The sequence below is a fragment of the Diadema antillarum genome, unplaced genomic scaffold, assembly GCF_040938485.1.
Source record: "Diadema antillarum isolate AM-2024a unplaced genomic scaffold, OU_Dant_1.0 seq00000533_RagTag, whole genome shotgun sequence".
In the NCBI taxonomy this organism is placed as follows: Eukaryota; Metazoa; Echinodermata; class Echinoidea; order Diadematoida; family Diadematidae; genus Diadema; species Diadema antillarum.
In genome coordinates this window covers 1,641,341-1,661,839 of record NW_027271484.1, presented here as the reverse complement: position 1 = coordinate 1,661,839, position 20,499 = coordinate 1,641,341, and the positions used below count along the sequence as shown (strand labels likewise).

At 39.1% G+C, this 20,499-nt stretch overlaps 1 protein-coding gene across 1 annotated transcript in view; it reads right to left on the bottom strand.

The window, feature by feature from the left end:
- LOC139734620 (chromatin-remodeling ATPase INO80-like) overlaps positions 1 to 20,499 on the bottom strand; it is a 107,254-nt gene that overhangs the window by 40,636 nt on the left and 46,119 nt on the right. The window contains exon 26 of the mRNA XM_071645404.1: positions 45 to 147. Within this exon, the coding sequence (XP_071501505.1) occupies positions 45 to 147 (103 nt within the window). The remainder of the gene's footprint in view (positions 1 to 44; positions 148 to 20,499) is intronic.

The window sequence follows — 20,499 nt, the reverse complement described above, 5'->3', positions numbered from 1 at the left end:
TTTTCCGCTATACTGACAAAATATCTAGGCACATCTGGACTCACATTTTCTCTCAATGTCTTCATCATCAAGTAGAAGTGACACGACCTCCTTGGGCTTGAGCTGGTCTAACTTGAAGTTTCCACCAGTTATAACCATTCGCTGAATCTGAAAAACAAAAAGACACACGACGTCCACTTAACATTTGTTGTTTTTTTTTAAGTGAAGTGAGTATCTGAGATCACAGCTGCGATTCGGCAATTTATATTCCTGTAAATGTAATTATCAAATCATTTTGAAAATGATTCATCTGCACAAATATTCATTTCGAACAAGTATCCCTGCCCTGATGCCTCAAAGATTAAGTTCCAAAATGTTATTACAGTAAGCTTCTATGCAAAACCCCTGTAAGAAATGGCATCAAAACTTGATGTGATTACTGACGATTATTTCACTCTCTTTGGAGATGGGGGTCGCATTCTCAACCCGAGACATGCCAATTATCACATCAGTCTGCCAATCTCAAAATTGCATGGTCAGCCAGTTTGAATTTGCGAGGGCCCTCCCCCCACTAAACACCATTCACGCCCAATCCCACATGTGGGACGGGGCTAATGAATTGGATTTCCTTTTGCCCTGATTCAGACCACTCGGCCTGCAAGACCAGACAAATTGAAAAACTTTGCCCAAAATTTGCCTGATGTGTTGCTGTACCCAATATCAGTGCTGGCTCCAGGAGCAGAATAGTGGCACCGGCCCATGAGATAGCAATATTCATTCACTCCTTTCTTTCAGTCAGTCATTTTTTTTTTCCATCATACTAAGCAGTACATGATGGGCAAACAAGACAAAATGTCTTCACAAGTTCAAGCATATGGATTGTGTTTTCATATTGCTTTTGTAGTCAATTCCCCCTTATCACAAGATTTGTCTATTCCTATTTGTAGGGGAAAAAGAAAAAAAAAAGCAAGATTGAATCATTTCATTTCATGTCATTGCAAGCTGAACATTTGCTGCAAATCATGATCTGGACATAATGTTGTCCATATGTATTTGTGTCACTTGCACTCACATTATCTTTGTAAGTCTTGTAAGTTATAAAGTGTTTCTCTATATATCAGTTTCCATTAATTTGTATTTGCACAGGATTGTGTGTCATTCAGCAAATCTCTCCAGTTGAAACAAAAATTCCATTACTGATAATCTTCCTGCAAGCTTTAATGTCATATTGTAGCCATGAATGGCATACTGTTCTCCTGACAATATACTTAGTAAATCCATGTGCAAACCAGACATTATGAAGACTGTATATTTCATTGAATTCAACAAAATCACTTATCTTTTTTATTCATGAAGAAATCTAAGGAAACTGCCTTGAAATGTTTGGTATTTGTGAACGTGTTACTACCGTCAAGCTAGTGGGAGGAATCATACAGCCATACTTGTCTAGAGTGGCACCGACTCTGCCAAGATTGGGAACGACAAGGTAATATAAACCAGTCGCGATTCTTATGGCAACAGCATCATTATGGAGGTGATGAGGAGCAGACAGCGACAGTGGTAATCAGCCGTAATGATGGGGCAGCTTCCCGTACAACCCGGGGACGCATCGCCAAATGGTGACAGACCCCACTCTCTTCCGAACCACAGACATGGACAGGGACAAGGAGAGAATTTCCCATTCCAGGATTGAAATTTCTGCTTGGGGGATGGCAAATTTGCACTGGAAACATTCTCTTATCGAGCTTTAAAAGCACTGCTGGCATTCATTTACAGATGGGAGGATTTAGGGCGCAGGTGTATTATCAAGTCTGCTACAAAAATTCAGACTCTGCTTCATTCATATTATACACTTTTCACAACGGGATGTATTTGAGGCAAAATGCAATATGAAGATGTGATAATTGTTAATATCACAGCATCAATTATTCTCTGTTCTCAGTTTGAAGGTCAGTATATTCAGAACTATTTTGATGTACAGATGAGTACAACAATACTGCATTTTTTTCTTGAAATTCTTCTAGTGACTATGCAGCAACAACAAAGGACAGGGATTTAACAATGTCCATTCCAACAGCATCGATAAATACCCTTTCCTGCTTATGAGGATCATTTGAGTTTTCAAAAAACAACACATTGCTGTACAGCAGCGATAATGTGTTGCATTACAGAGCAATCTACACTAAAACTACATTTGCCTCACTCTGGACAAGACTTTTCCCCATGAAGAAGGCTTCTTTTTTTTGTATGTCACCAAAATGCTGAGAACTCTCCATAGACAGCCCTTTCCCCACTCTTGGCCGTGACAAACACATCATAAAGGCTTGCTCCATGGATACATCATTTGGTACCCCCAACTTGACCCTGTATGCCCCCTTTAGACCCTGTGTTGTTTCAGAAAATATTGTCACTCTTCATTGCTGGAGTGGAAGATCAGTACTCTTTAGCCAGCGTCCCTCATACTACGACTCCAACCCATGACAAGACAACATTTCCTGTATTGTGTCTTTACAGAAATTACTGTTCACACAATTTAGATTTTTTTTTCTTGATTCTTTTTCTTTCTTTTTTTTTGTTTTTGTTTCAAGTCTGTGAGACTGTCATCACTGTACATTTTGGGATCAACTGCTCTGTGTCAATGATATTCTGTGGAGGATCCATGGTGAGAATGACAGATAGATTGGAAGAGAGAAAGAGTGAGAGATTGCTTCATGGATACCCTTGTACCCGATCAACTTGGTTTCTTCTTTGGATAAGAGAAACACATTAAATGATTTTGATTTTGTTGTTGCTGTTGTTGTTGTTGTTGTTTTGGCATATCTTTACGTATTTAGATTTCCTTCAGAGATAGAGGCAAAGTTGATAACATGAACTTTAAGTATAGACAACGCCTCCTCTTGTCTCCTGTCACTGAAACACAATTACAGTGACCTCTCAGACTTTCTATGTCCAGGAGTCTTCATTTTCAACTGCAGGGTGCTGTCAGATTCTTTGTATTCATCACTAAATTTATGACTTTTGATACAGCGGGCCTAAAATCTAATCCTTAATTCCAATCAAAACCAAATTTAGCGAAATGTCATCACACGCTTTACATCTATTGCTTAAAATATCAAAATTAACCTTAACCCAATTACCTTTGACTTTTGCAATTCATACAGAGATGTTTAATCACTAAAACTCAGCATGGATATTGTTATACACACAAAAAAGAAGAAGCAATTTTAAGATAATTCAAATCATTCCTTAGGTATCATATTAGGTAGGTGTATCACAAATTATTAAACCCAGACAAACCTACTCAAAATGAAAGGCACAAAAATGAAATGAGATCTCAAAGATTATAATCAATAAAAAAAAACCCAACACAACAATACTTGCACAAGTACAGCCATACCAATGCACATCTCTAAAACATTTTGCAAAAATATATATTTTTAACAGGAAAGACAAACCTAGGTATATCAAGCAGTATGCTAGAATAGATGCATGTCTGAAATAATTGGAAGGTCATTTTTTAATAAACAATAGATTTATTACATACCAATGAATGAAAGTAAGAAATAAGTAGAATAATTGAAATAGCTGAAAAAAAAAAGACTTTATAAAAAAAGACCCTCACGGTTTCAAGTGTCATACCCAAAGTCAAAGGCAATTCTCAAATCTGACATCAGACTTTAAAAATACACACATAAATTAAGCCTCCTACAAGAAAGACAGGTGAATGGTGCCTTCCTTCATTCGTGTCTATTATTAATCACAACTTATTTACAGGGGACGTGATGGTTTCAGGTCATAACTGATCAGGTTTAGGGGTGCACTTGACAAGTTTGGCCTTATACGGCAAATGGTGACGCACCCGCCCCCTTCTATTGATGGAGAACTTGAGAATTCCTCGCATGCAGCTACATCCCGGCAATACCAGCTTGCCAATGGAGTGAAATCATGACAGGCAGGAAAATAAAAAGAGAGAAAAAAAAAAGAACAGTCTAAGCAATACTGCCTTGAGCAGGTATTGAAAACTGACTAACAGCTAGACCCAAACTTAGGCTTTAAAATCTGGTCATTTCTTTTTTCTTTTTCTTTTTGGAAAAAAAACAACAATTATTTACTGGTGCTAAAACAAAACAGAAATAAATTCAGCAATATGTACATTTAAAACAAGAGTTATTCAAATCTAAATGTTACACAGTTAGACAGGAATTTTGCAGAGTCAAATTCAAGTTTGTATTTCATTGAGCATTAAAATATTTGTAGCTATGATGTCAAAACATTGTTCATCATACATTTCTGCTTTTTAATAAAGCAATTGAGCAACAGCTCATTTACAGAGTTTGAAAGGGACAGCTTAGAATCAAAAGTAAGGCGTAGTCCAACATTTCCTTAAATTCAAGCACATGTGATAGGGTTTTGATGTTTGCTGGCTAATATTTCATAAAATAACACATACATGCATAAACACACACAAACGAACACAAGTACACACATCAAACAATAGCTCACTTGAGCCTTCGGCTCAGGTTAGCTAAAAACACGAAACACTTGATTGTGATGAAATATGCACTTTATCTGTGTTATTGATATCACAGGAATTTAAGACATTTACGTCAAAAAAAAAAAGGGGGGGGAAGAAGAAAAATAAACAGCAACCCCAGATCAGTATTTTCATTTTATCTTATAAAAATTCATTCTTCACTCATGGGAAGGATTGCCCTTTCAGCCAAAGTTAGGGCTGATTTTCAAAGGGGAGAATTGTAAAGTAGAAAATTGAACACAATGGGCATATACACACGAAAGGAATCGTCATCTCACTGTCAGCAAGTCATCTTGACTTTATTGACAGTTGCCTTGGCAACAGCATTCTACAAAATGGTTGGCCCTATTGCACAGTTTCACACATTCCACATCTTCTTGAAAGATGAGTATTCTACTACTTCACTCTTCTCAAAGATATGTCTGATACTAGAGCTTATTTTTGCATTGTTATCAAAATCATGAAGAGCTGTTAAAAAAAACATAGCCGTGGATTTTATTTGTATATCTCAGACATTTTATAACAAAGAGTAAAGTTCCTGGGAACGGGACATTCATTCTTAATCTTATCAATTCTTGGAAAATGATGGAATCTCTTTCACGTTTCAGCATTCTGAGATCTGAGTACAGAATAGAAACAAATCAAACTACAATCTCTTTGAGAGATCAAAGTTCTTAACTCTGGGTCTGGTTTGAATGCAGAACTTTGGAACTGAATGTATAACAATGGCAACATCCCTCCTCCCCCCTTACACACACATGCACACAAACACATAGATACACACATACCTTGGCATGCACATTTTTGCGTACGGCCTGGCTTTATCATTTACATGCTTTCTCATTTACAGACTTTACATGTTTTATCATAATACATACTCTAAATCAGTTATCATTGCTTTTGTTTCACTGGGCTGAATTTCAACTGAAATTTGCCACGAGATGTCACAGGCAGTGTAAAGGTATACAGGATACAGTGGGGCAATGAAAAAGGAAAACAACAGCACTCTGTACTGTTATCCTTAAGCAGTTACCATTCTTCCATCTCCCTAGCTCCCTTTCCCCAGTCATGATAAAAAGCCAGTGTCTGAAAAATCTCAGTAACAGAGGGGGAGAGAAAAAAAAATGCGTGCTTTCCCTCTCAAGTTGCATGGTTGTAAGGCACTATGTAGCTCAGGCTGGGCTAATTGCTAGCATAACAATCTTGGGACTGCAATTGAATTTCAGTTTCAATTTCGCGTCCATCCCTCACGCTGGGCTACTCTTTTCCAATCACCAGGAGTGAGTGAGCATGCCCTGGCGGGGATGATAATTTATGTCAACCCATTGTAAGGACACTCAAGGGGGAGAAAGGGGGGGGGGGGAGAGAGGAGGAGAAGAAATAAGTGCAATTTCTAATTTCAGTTTCTTGTTGGGGGTGGTTGCTCACTATTTTTAATGTGCACTTGATGAATTGATTTTTTCATCAAGACCTGTGCAAGAGCCTCTGAAGAGGTCCAGGACCAAGAGAGAACAAAGGGTCCATGTGTGCTTTTCAAAAGTTTATAGTATCTATTTTGTGTGTGCGTGTGTGTGTGTGTGTGTGTGTGTGTGTGTGTGTGTGTGTGTGTGTGTGTGTGTGTGTGCGTGTGTGTGTGGCTAGGTATATGTATTCGAAGTGGACATTAATCATCTTTTGAACACTGAGATCATGCAGGGCTATGACATTTATTTCTTTTTTTCTTTTTCTTTTTTCTTTTTCTAAGAGAGTACTGCTTCAAGGTGTACAATCTGTCGCTTTCCTCTCATGGAAATTCTATCCACTGAAATGAAACTTCATCTCATGACTGCTACTGGTATTAACCAAATGATGGTGTGCCATATCAAACAAGTGAAATGTTGTAAGGTGAGAAGTACATATTCTTTGAAATCTAGCCACTATCTAAAAAATGGTTAAGGGACCTTACAGCCACCTCAAAATGAAAACATTTTTTTTTTCCTTCTTTATTGTTGAGTCTGGACGAAGGCTTCAATGTTGCACTTTACTGATCACACGACTTATCAACCAAGCTCCCTGAGATGATGCAACCTAATTCCATCTAATATCATTTGAGTTTTGATGAGAATCATCTTGTTCTTTAGGGTTTCATGGTTTCACTGTGCGCTGTGGTGTGCATCTGTAATCCAGCTACTTTGGAGGCAGGGGCGGTGATATGGCACAGTTGGTAGCACGTCTACCTTCCGATCCAAGGGTACCGGGTTCTATTCCCGAGTCTCACTAAGCAATGTTGTGTATAAGCATTCTGTCCCCTCTAGTAAGAGGCACAAGGCAAGTGCCATAATGTGTCTCGCCCATTCGCGTACAAGAAATTGTATGTGAATGGGATATAACTGATAAAAAAAAAAGAGATATAACAGATAAAATGAGATATAAAAAGGTAAAAATTTATGGCAAAAAAGAAACGTGCCATAAAAATTTAAAGGGATCATATACAGTCAAACCTGTCTATAGCGGCCACCCAAGGGATACGGAAAAAGTGGCCGTTATAGACAGGTGGCCGCTATAGACAGGTAATCCAACTTTGTGTGCATTGCCTACATGTACATGTGTCATTGTTGTATATACATGTACATTTATGTGTGTACGTATGCACACGTGTGTATCATGCATAGAACAATGCCGGTGTTTATGAAATTGTTGCACAGTACACTAGATGTAGCATGTGCACAGTCATGAATTAGTGCATTATTGTGACTGAATAAGTGATGAATGCAACGGTGGCGATCACTAAATGTTGCCCAGAAATGACTGGCACGGCTAAAAAGCAGAAAAACACCCTGAATTATCAGCTCGGCTACGGCTCCATCGGGTTTTTGGCCGCTATAGACAGGTTAAAATCTACCGCGGGAAACAAAATTTGTGGCCGCTGGCCGCGTTAGACAGGTGGCCGCTATACACAGGGTCTTTAACATGGCTTTTCTCTCGGGGGGATTTTTCAGTGGCCGCTATAGACAGGTGGCCGCTATAGAGAGGTGGCCGCTAAGGCAGGTTTAACTGTAGTTTTGGTTGAGACCTAATTTCAGGTTTCTAACATTTTTTGATGATATAATGAGAAACCTCCAACAAAATATGAAAGAGCATGTAATTCTATGAGAAATTCAACGTTTATTTGATGAAAATTGGTTTTGAAATGGCTGAGATATCCCAAAAAGAGCGATTCTAATGAAGTGTGGGACCCACACTTTATTACGATTGCTTTGTTTTACTTTATTTTTGAATGTTTCAGTCATTCCAAACCCGATTTTCATCAAATAAACTTTGAATTCCTCTTAAAATGGCATGTTCTGTACTATATCATAAGTGTTTTCTTGGTATCTCGCAAAAAGTTAAAAGCCCAATTCTCATCTCCACCAATACTGTACCATCCCTTTAACATTGGGATCTTAAAGTTTGTTGACCCCTGCCTGTGACCTTTGACCTTGTGGTGACCATCCACTCCCCAAGGGACATCTACCATCCAAGTTTAGTCACAAACGGACCTATGGATCAAAAATTATGACCCAAACGCGCAATAAAAACTTAACATTGGGCTCTAAAAGTTCGTTGACCCCTGCTTGTGACCTTTGACCTTGTCATGATCATCCACTCCCCAAGGGACATCTACCATCCAAGTTTGGTCACAAATGGAGTTATGGATCAAGAGTTATGACCCATAATAGAAATGCGCCATAAAAACTTAACATTGGGCTGTAAAAGTTCATTGACCCCTGCCTGTGAGCTTTGACCTTGAGGTGACCTTCATACATGGTAAAATGTGAAACTTTGTATAACCCCTCTTCCCTCGAAGTTTGATTGCAATTGAAGCCCAGAGTAAGGAGTTATTGAAGTTTTTGTAGCGTTACGGACAGACGACGGATGGAGGAACGACGGACGGACAGACGCCGCAGGCGATCCCTTAGTCTCCCCTCACCTCCGGTGGGCTCAACAAAAAAACACTCTGTCCCTCAGATAGGACATCAACTGGAGGTCCAGTGTGTGAGTTAGCCAAAAACTCACACACGTAAAAGATCCCACTTCATTCATTCATCGCAAAGAGCAGGGTGTCAACCTAGTGAAGTGGTCCCCCTACCCACCCATACAAGAAAACAGGATGCCTACCCCTCGTGGTTTGCCCCCCCCCCCCCCCGTGACTAGCAATAGTCAGCACATGCTATCAACCAGGCATATTGTGCCATACGCTTGAATAAATGAATGAACGGTGCATGTTCTTTCTGAAGTTTTTGTTGGTGTGTGCATGTATGTGTGGGCAGTACCTATTTCAACATATCACATCATGACATCCCCATTTATACCATGTAAATGTCTGTCAGCCACTTTTTTTTCTTTTTTTTTGGTGACATAATGTTCACACAGCACGGATATTTGTAGCGTGGAATGAATCAGCCTTGCACGGAATCTTACCAAGTGTGCATGACATTGATAAGGGTTGCATTTGTTTTCTGTCAGTCAAGCTTGCCACACCTCGGACACCAGTAGTTGCCGCCGGGGGTCCCCCTCTCGAAAGCAACACTAAAAACATGAGTAATTAGATTGGCACTCTGAGGGTCTGCCCACTCCTGTTCTATTCTGACCCCAATTCTGCGCTCTGCTCTTTCATATTCATCATTGTTGTTCAACTCCCACTGATTCTGTAACTGCCTCCCTTTATATCGCTTCTTTTTTGTTGCTCTAAAACTATTATAAAGATGTTGGAGAAGGAATATGATAGTGGCATAGTGCATTAAGAAAAAAAGAACAGAATTATTACAGATACTTTATATAATTTCTCCCCACATTTTATTTTTTGATGACCATTTTCCCAATTATTCCCTCTTACCATCCTACCCCCCCCCACACCATAATGTTCATATAGTAGCAATGACAAATTTGTACTCCTACAAGAAACTTCACTGTAACTTTAGAGGTTCTTACAGCAATGCAATCACATAATTCACTCAAATTACCTCAGTAAAAAGAAAGAACAAATCACTCAGGCAACATACTTTGTAACATTGGGTATTTCAAAAAAATGATCATCACACCGGCAGTGAAAGAAAGTGCGAGAAAATAAACAAGTTCAGATGCTTGTTTTCAAGAAACCTGTTTTGTTTCTATTGTGTTTTAATACTTTCACAAAGGTAAATATCAGATCTTATCTGAGATTACAATGAAGTATGGGAATTACTGCCATTATCTGAAGGAGGTCATACGAGACTATACATACTCTTGACTTGTTAACTGCAATGACGTAATATGAAACTTTGCAATATTTGGGGCTGGAGTCCCATATTTTGAAGGGTGTTTACAAGCAATCTGTGAAAAGAGAACTATCACAGATATACTGGTCACTTTTAATAGACTTAAAGACTGGATTGCACTGTAGGATACGTATGCGTACTTCCCCACATTCCAATCAGTAAGTCGCTAATGTCCACACCCATGCTAATCCTGGTAGCAATTCTCAGGGAAAAATGAAACTGATGTCATGTAAAGAAACAGGAGGGTAGTGTTTACAAAACCAAGTGGCTCAATGCAATCAAAAAACATGAATCGATACTCCTGGTATGTTACATTCTCTTCCTCCTAGCACCTATTCACTTCTGTCCCATCCTAAGGGGAATTTTTTCCATTACGGGAATCCTCAGCTGGTTATAAGTGATCCATTTGTTTCATTTCCCAGAGAATGTAGAGTATTATTTGCTATAAACTCCTTCTGATTTTAGATACAAAGGCACATGAAAACAGAGAAATTGTCGACAGACAATCACTATTGCTTTAAGGCGGGTCACCTGAATGTACAAAGCAAACTAAAAGCAAGTCCAATTCTCACATAGTTTTAGTTTGAGTCAGATTTGGAGAGACTTGGGCTTGACTGCGTACATCACACACACACACACACACACACAAACACACACACACACACACACAAAGAGGCAAAGTCTTACCACACATTGTACTCTTCTTTTCAAATCCAGAGAGGGAGCTGCATTCGCTTCAAATGCATCTGATGTTAATTCGGCAGGTACCACACTGATGCTCATGCGACACACACAGATTCAGACCAAACTGTGCCATTGCATGGTGGGATGATAATATTCCTTCCACAGTTTCATGACCCAAGGACCATGTAACTCTTTGATCTGGAAAGCTATGGAAAATTCTCTGAGTCTGGCTTATTCATCCACTCGATGACTTGACAAGTCCTGCCAAATATGATTGTTACCAAATTGTTATGTGATAACAAGAGCCATGGTAAAAGACATACAAAGCAAGTTTTTATTTCTTCACAGAAAATGACCCAAACCTCTTCAGCCATCTTCAGTACGTTTCCTAAAACCACCCCTGACTGGACAGAGTTGCTTTATCTGGATAAATTCTTAGTTTGAGCATGAATGAATTGATATGATAATTCAATCCTTGTGGGGTCTTTTTTTGTGTATGTTTGTTTGTTTGTTTGTTTGTTTGTTTGTTGTTTGTTGTTGTTGTTTGTTGTTTGTTTGTTTTTTTTTTGGGGGGGGAGTGAGCGAGTAGAATCAATTGATTGCACAGAAAGTCCTGATACCAGATTTGAACTCAATGGTCTGTGCAATATGATTATTCCATCGCTCAAGTAAGAGTATCAATGAGAACATGACTAGACAGTTCTCATTCTGCCTCTGAAGAAATGACAACATGTCTACAACATTTATACGTAAGACAGGGCTCCAGTGGCCCAGGACCACTAAAAATCAGATGTCCAGCCACCAAACTTGGTGGACCGATCTCGCAACAATGATTCCAATAAAACAAAACTACAACAATCACTTTTAAACCCTTATATAATCCACTGAGTATCAGTTATTTATCAAAAATATATGACCTGTATACAATTGATACAGAACTTTGTAATATGCCAATTGCATGAAATAAAGGTACAAAATGAATTTCTCTCTCTCTCTCTCTCTCTCTTTGAATTCAGCCACTACATCTCTTTTTTGGTCCACCATAATTTCAGATGAAAAGATTTTTAGTAGACCCAGCGGGCCATCACAGAAAAATTTTAGTGTGGAACCCTGGGTGACAGAACACTTCATACTTTTACTTATAACCAGTTGAGGACGAGTCCCGAATATACACGGGCAGGTGTCTGTGGGAAATGCGTGTTGTAGCAAAATCAAACCACCCTCGATGGGTTAATCAATTGAATGCAGCATGTTCTATGCTTGGGAATCACTGCACCTAATTCTTGCCGTTTGAAAGTTTGGCAACACTGGCAATGAAGCCTTCCGTTGAGGTGCTTATTTAGGTGCCCAGTCTTTGAGGTTGACACTCTAGAATTGGTTTAATTAAACACAAGTTTCCGGCGTTTCCTTGGGCTATAAAAAAAAAGAAAAAAGAAGAACCCTACATCAATGCTTCTGAATTACCGGTAGCATTGACAGCCACTGCAGCTTCCTGGAGTTCACAGGCTGGCGTGTGCAGGGCGAGGACAGCTCTGAATACAGCCTTGATGTACACTTTATCTAAGAATCATCACTACACAAGAGCTGACGTTATGGAGGACATTCAGTACTGAATCAATTATGAGATGGAGGATCACTAAAATGTTTCAGATATCTAGACAAACTCAATTTGAAATAAAAATCTGTCCACACAATACTTTTGACCTTTTAAATGTGTGAGACAGCATCACATATTCTTTTTGATTTTGAAGGAAAGTACACTCTCCTTATTGCCAATACCCTTGACATTTATATCACACCAATGACATTAGCATGCAATTGTGTCTTACAGGATCTATAACAATAATTCAAGGCAGGAGAAACAGCATCATATATTGTATTGTCAAATGTTATTACCTTTCAAGCATTTGATGAAATTGGTTAAATATCTATGTCGAATTTGACAGAAATTCTCTTCACTGAGAGATTTTACTCATTGCCAATTTGAGCTAATCTGCAAATTTTCCCTGCATTCATCGTTGCATACAAGAGTGTTCAAAACTGAGACAGTGAGTATCAGTACAATAAGTGCAAACAAATAGATGAATCACCATCAATAAAGAAACTCATAGGTATTATATTGAATCAAGTCACTGACGAAGCAGGGACAATGCACATATTTTTTATTTCATTCTTTTTAAAAAACAAAACAAAACTGATTTTGTCCAAAGCTAGAAAGGTCCTTGCACTACGGGCCCCACAAACACTGTCAGAGGGCATCTGCCGTCCATTATGGCCTGGGGAAGAGGTAGGTAATTAGACCCAGCACACAACTGGCCTCACAATCAAACTAATCTCATCAGCCGAATTGAAAGGATCAGTGCTGATACAGGCATTATCAATGGGACAAATTGCATTTCGGCCCCTAATCCAACTTTACGAACCGAACGGCACCAGCAGTTGTTTGCCGGCTAGCCCAAATGGGCTCTGTAGAAAAAAAAAAAAAAAATCAATGCTGATCTAATGACACAATCTTGCTGAATTCTGCTGAATCCCACTCAATAAAATATTATATCCATTTCTAACACCAGATTTCAATAAATGAGAATTCGGTTGATTTTCCAGAGACTTTCACGAATAAAAAGTAATCCAATGAATTTGTAGCTGGTGACAGATGATGAAGGATTCAATACATACAATTTACAGGAATTGAAAAGAAAAGTAACAGCCATTCAACACTCATGTTTGCATTGCCAAAGTCCTGTGCTTACTGACAACATCTAATGCAACACACATACGGAATACACATTTCTAGCAATTTGATAGTTTCAGTTCCATCATTCACAAACACCTGAAAATGAGAGAATTTACTTTTTCTTAGTCAAGATGGTATGTTTCCACTGCAGTAAAACTTGGATGTCAACTAAACGACCCAAGAAATAATGGGCTCTTCATCAAAACAAAATATCAATCTATTCCGATGTGTAATCTTGACACACCACGCATGAGCAGGAGGCCAAGCACAATGACTTGGTTTGTTGCATCCCTGCAAGCTGTGTACAACAACATAATGACAAGTGCTGTGATTACACAGTTCTTATGTTACACAATGCGTTTTGTGACACACAGTCAAAAGGGTATAACGGTATCATACAGCTGAAGTTTAACATTCATGAATGAAGTCATTCTCAGTGCAGTGTTTACTACACTCTAGAAATCTATCACACTGACGTCAATGCCTCCTTGTTGATAACAATCACAGTGCTAGGCTAGCCAAATCTCTCCCTGTCTGTAGCATGTGTACATTTTTTTTTAAAAAGATTTCTGCAGTTTTTGTGAATCACAGGGCAGATGCTGTGAATGAAATGATTTATGGAGCTCTCTCAACTGAGAGAATTCAAAGCAAATAAAAACTTAAAAAAAACTTAATCTTGCCAATGGCTCCTCAATAAATCCTGCTTATAAATGGGAAGAGTGACAAGATTTCATTTTCCCTGAAATTGCATCCTTTATATATAGAATATAGGGTCTCTCTCTGTCATCATTTTGCATTTGATAACTTATCTATGTGTCATCACATATTACTGCATTTGACAGAATCATACGATTTCTTTTCACAGCTAAAACTTGTTCAGTTCCATATCACATTTTGGACTGCATGGTCATTCATTTCACTGTGTGGATCTTTCCCCATCTTCTGAAAGCCCTTTGTGCACAAATCCTCATCAAAGTGACTTGTAGCAGTTTGCATCTCTGTGACTAAGTTAGTCTTTCAATGCCAATGACAACTAAATGGCACACAGTGTCAATGGTGTTCTTACAGAAGGAGTCATAGAAGGGTTAACCTCGACTTCGTCACCACTGCTGAGAAGTCACACCCTGGGGAGGGATGCCCACACCAACATGCCCCTGAAGCAGGAGGAGCCTTGCAAAGAAGGTCTACACCTGCACTTCATGAAGGAGTCTTTAGCACCAGCTGGGATTACAAGAAAAATCCCAGCAATCTGAAGATGGCATAATTGGTCACCCCAGTGGGAGAGTGCCATGTCTGCATTACCGCGATCGGTCCTTGCTTTTACCTCCTCAAACCCCCCTCCCCCCCTTCACCCCTCTTCCTCGTTTCCATATTACTCATTCATCATCTCTCATCTGCTGCTTGCATCTTTTCGTCATTTGTCTCTTTGTCTGAACTCACGGAGTCTTGTCAACTGTGACGTGATGTAGAGGCTAGTTGGGGAAAATACTTGTCTGGCATTTGGCAAAGAATCATGAGTTTACCACTAAACAAAAAGATACAGCTAAAAGTTTCACAAACTTTTGTATTTCATAATGTACCACTACTTGCAATCCGAATCTCCAAGCACGTGCGGGACATCAGTCAGGTTCGATTCACGCTTGTCTGTTCCAGACCATTCCCTCGTCTTTGCAAACAATCGCTGCCATCACTTTCTCCTCGCTCTAGTGGATCATCACCCTCCTTACTTGCTCTGCTCCAATGCGTTCCAATGCATGTGGGACTCGTTTGCTTGCTCCGCAGATGCCAGACTCGACAACGTCCATCAAAACTTCGCCCCAAAATGCAAATCCCTATCTTAATGAATCTGGACTAATTGGAGCTTGGGTTAGAATGTGCCAGTTTTTACAAGTTTGTGATGATGGCCTTCACTAGGCCTAGTGCCAGAGTGAATCATAATTTTCCTCTGAAACATACCTTCTGAATGACTTTAGAAGACTTAGGAATAAAACTTTGCAGAGCTAAAAAGTATTACTGGAGTCTTAGAAGTACATCAGAACACATCATGAGTATCAGAGCATCACTTTCACAAATTGAACATTGGAGAAAAAGAGCAACAATGAGTGTTGGAGGTTGCTTTGTTTGAAAACTTTAAGTACCAAAAGCAAGTTATCATAAGCTTATTCACTCAATTGCTGTTCGTCAATATGTAAATGATAACTTTAATAGAAGATGAGGTATTGATTCAAGGTACTGTTGTTAGATCTCGAAGCAAAGATATGTTAAAACCACTGCTGAACACAGTATAATTCTCTTTTTTTTTTATGTTAGTTCCAAACAGACTACTACATGCTCAAAAGTAGGTTTGATTAGTGTAATTATGACAAATCCTTACTACATGGTCTGCAGAAAGAATGACTGGTAGATTTAAACCAAGCCTGATGAGTTCCTACTGCCTACATGAAAAAAATTCTAATGGCTTATTTCTAGATTAAAGATATCTGGAAAATATTGACCCTCAATCTTTAGTATTCCATGCATGTTCACACCAGCTTTCAAGCTTTGATATGCAGGCATAACGTATGGTTGTACATTAGCCCCCAGATCTGTGCAGATCATATATATATCCAAGGAAAAAAAAAAAGAGGCACAAATTGGCAAGGGAATTTATGACCCACTCCAAACCAAATGGGCAAAGTCACGCTGCCGCGTTGCGATGAAATATATAGACTTCATGGAGTCATTAACGAAGCCCAAATTACTGGCCAGGCTCTCTCCCTGGAGATGGTGGCTGATGGTAGCCGGAGTGGAGCTGAGAGAAGTCAGGTGATGGGCGCGGGAGAGAAAAGAGGTGAGGAGAAAGACAAAAAGACTGAATGGGGAGAAACGGGGATGTGGAGCAAGACAGAAGAGAGCGAGAGGGGCAGAGCGCGGGGGGAGCAGGAGAGAGGAGGAGACTGGGAGATGGAAGAATGAGAAAGAGCCCACTTAATGAGCCGTTTATCCAGGCCAGCTTTTTCATCCAGGGACGGGCAATAATTGTGCCAATGCCGCGATGGGGGAGAATTTCGTTATTAATTCTCCAAAGGACGAGCAATTACATAAGGTTGCTTCCTTTCAGCCTTTGAAGGTTGGCCAATCTGAAGGAGAGTGCCGCTGGACACTGTACGGCCAGATTCTCCCTCCTGACATAGCCATTTCTTGACCCTACAAGCCTTACTACACTATTTCCAATGTGTACTGATGCACACTGCAGTACCACTCTACCACCAGGGATATCTGTCTGGTTTGAAACTGGATACTTCTCTCTGCAGCCATGCTTATTTCAAGTGTAGTTGGTCTGACCGTAACAGCAACAAGAAACTCTGTCCTACTGATAGATGGCAAGTTCTAGGGAATCTTTTACTTCCAAGCATTAGCTTTACACAAAGTGATGTTAGAGTCTGTTCTTTCCATTACCTCACTCTTCCCTTGTGTTACAATCTGTTAATAAGTGTAACTCCTCTTTTCCTTTTTCAGTGAACTTGGATACTACTTTGAATAGATACATAGATCATCACATTGATATCTATATTTGTCTCATATTTTGTAATTATAAAATCACAGTGCTTCTTTTTTACGTGAAATCTCTCTCCCTTTACATACATGTATATTTATATAATATGTGTGTATATACTATATCGAGAGAGAGAGAGAGATAGAGATATCTATATATTTTGAAACATCTCCAGTTATGATAGGACTGCAGTGCACTGGAAACTATTCCAAAGTCTCACATCTTGTGAATGAGCACTCAGCCATTTTTCAAGTTGAGGCATACCTTCTTCAGAATCTACTTGAGGGATAACCTATTCTATGTTCTTACTCAATGATGCAGATGTTTTAGTTTTCATACAACAAACTTCCATTACTCATTGTGCGTGTATGTCATGCACATTTACCACAGCAGGCCCTACGTACATCACTGTCTGTCTCCATCACAACCAGGTTTGCAAACATTCACTCTCCGACAGGGCTGCCTTGTAAACAACAGATGGCAGCATTTCACAAACACTTACATCGCGGACCCACTGAAGTACACCTTTGTAGGCAATGTTCCAAACTCTGGTATAGTCACCTTATTTGAAAATACTACAGCACATCTGGGCCCATCTCATGCATATTGAGGCACTAATAATATGTAGAAATTTGTAGCTTAACTTTCATGATTCTCCATTATCATTCAGTAAGTTTTACACTTTATGTATTCTATTTTTCAGTGTACACAGCACACACTGTATGGATTGTATTAGCTGCTCTTCATACAAATTGGATTTTTTATGAAGCATTTGGGAAAGTAAAGCATTTGAACATTTGTCTCAGAAAGGAAAGATCAATATGCAAATAAAACATGAGAAATCATATGTTTTGATGAGTCAATTATTTCATGAAATGAATTATAATCAAGCTTTGTATGATAGTGTGCTATCTCATTTTGTATTATATCTTTGCACTCTCAGGATCCACTGTCAAAAACTGTCATTGCTAATTCACAAGACAATGTGCCTTTGAATATAAAGTTAAATAAAGGGAATTCCTTTCTAGAGTTTTGCACATGTGTGACTAATGCAATATGTCAAATTACAAAGTCATTTCATTATATGAGGCCAGGGTTAATTTTTAGGATTGATGTATAGAACATCTTATGGCCTTGAACCAAAAAATGAACTTTTTCGTTCGAATTAAGCTTGCAAATTAATGTATGCAAACACAAATTGGTATGATGATCCACTGTGTTTCATTAGACCGTACATTAATGGTAGATTGGATAGTTCTCAAAATGGAAGTGAAAATTTGCATAGAATGTAGGAATACATAGCATGATGAGCAGAGAGGGCCTATCCAGACTCCAAAGGACCTGTTTTTCAGGGTTAGTAAGGCTAACATGCACTGTCTCTCTGCCACAAGCACACGGCAACACCGAAAGCACCTGACGAACACCGCAGGCAGTGGCATTTGACTGCAGACATTCCGGGTCATCATAACCAGCGTGCCGTGCCGTGACACCATGCCGCCGTGGTTGTGAATGGGGGAGAGGGCAACCTTGACTGAGCATTAAGAGGGATTAATGCGAGAGACAATCCATGGCAGAGCACGCTCAGGGGGCTGACTAATTAATGGATGACAGTCTCACTGAACACACTTACTCATCGCGAAAGCCACTGCTATAGGGCCGACTGTGGTCCACCACTGGCTTAAAGACACACTTCCACATTCATTACAGAAAAAAAGGGCAAGATTAATCCCCTTCAAGAGTTCATCAAGGTGACTGGCAATATTACAGCATGGTAAAGATAAAGGCTATGCATTCAATTTTTTTTTTTTTTTTTTTAATCCATCATTCTGTTGTAAATCTGAGAGCTGTGATAGTGCAGAATTATTTTTCTCTTCAGTCTGTTGCACACCACTTCTACATTTGGTCTAGTTTGCAATAGATCAGAACTATAATGCTATGAAGAAGAGCACATAAGAGTTTTGTCTTACAAAGTGACTTGACCCTTGTCATAGAGAGGAGGTATGATACCTCCTTGGTCATAGAAAGTTCATGAACAATTGTCATGATTACTGTTTTTCAGTTGCTTATAGGATTATCCACTTCCTCCTCCTCCTCTTAATTATCACTAGGATCACTGATATCCTTTGTTTTATGATGACTTTTTGTCCATGCTAATGCAATAAAACAACTGGTTAGCAAGAGGCTTTGCATGGCAAAATGAATAACATTCAAATTATATAAGATATTATGTAAGATATGTCAACTCAAATATCTATAATTACACAATTATTTTCCATGTACATAGCTGTCTTACTTCTTATCATGTCTAAATGAAACTATTGCCGTCTTGCTTGATATGATAAAAAACCAGAGACAACTTGATCAGGGAGAAGAGTTTCACTTTAAATTTTGCATGGATTAATGTCTTCAGCAGGTGCAGAGTGCTATCCACCAGACATCAGAGTATGTGTAATCCGCAAAACGCTACCTTGTGCTTATAACTGTGGGCAAGTAAACACGGCAAAGTAGCAGTTTTGCTGGCACAGGTGGCTCCCTGCGGGTCAATTCAAAAGCGATCTCTGGTACGCAGACTGGAACTTTTCCATATCTCTAATCAGTCTTAATTGCTATTATCTGGCAACCCAGAACAGCTGTTTGTGACATTCCCAAGCACTAGGGGTAGGTCATTTAACTGCACAATGAGTAACAGGTGTCTACTAATTAATAGGGTTCACTTGGAATCGCTTAGATATTGAACAACACCCAATCAGAGAATAATCACTGTTTCTATTTAATTCTTCCCCTCATCAGGATATTATCTGTATCATGGCAATCTTTTATGTCATTCTTTCACGAGTTTGAAATGAAAGCAGCATGGAAGAGATATATATAGAAAAACAAAACAAATAAAAGTTAAAACCAAGCACTCTACTTATCATTGCATTGTAAACAAGGTTCTACTAGGTGGCATAATCCATTCATTACAGGTTGTATATTCTTTTTGCAAACGTTACAAAATTTTGCACGGCTGAAGAATAATGTCTCCCAACACTGTGTATACAATTCTTTGGTAATACACCAGTTTGTTCTTTTTACAGAAAAGTAAAATTAACTCCATGTCACTCGAGAATACGATCCGATTTTGTACCAGAAATAACAGTTGGATTTTTTTTTTTTTTTTTTTTTTTTTGGGGGGGGGGGGTTCCAAATAAATTCACAGGAAATCTGATTTGTTTCCCCCTCCATCATATAAAGAAGTTTTCAGTTTTATCATTATAAGTAAAGGTCTGAATTACCTACCTCTACAACATATCAGCTTATGAAATGAATTTAATTTTCTGGGTTGCAAAAGGGACACACGAACTTTAACTCTGGGGGGACAGATTTGCCAGTTTGCAATGAAGATATCAAAGACAGCATTGATATTGTGTTTTAATAATCTTGTCCTTGTCTTATGATAGCTTAGGATATATTGTGATACATCCTGTGACAATTTCAACCCATTTTTTTTTCCATTGTTGAATGAATAAACCAAAGTTGGACCACTTTTGATCACTAACTGAAACCCAACCTAATCAAGCCGGTTAACTATCTCTGGCAGTGTGGGTAGCTGAGTATGTACGTAATTATAAAGCTCAAGCTCACTACAAGCCCTGGAAAAGCAAGGCGCTTTCTCATTGCTAGCCATGCACTGCTCTGTCCTTGCGGCTTAGCCAACAGGGTCACTGCCGCACGTGTTGCAGCAAAGAATATGTAAGCAGGTGTCGGCTTTGGGTAC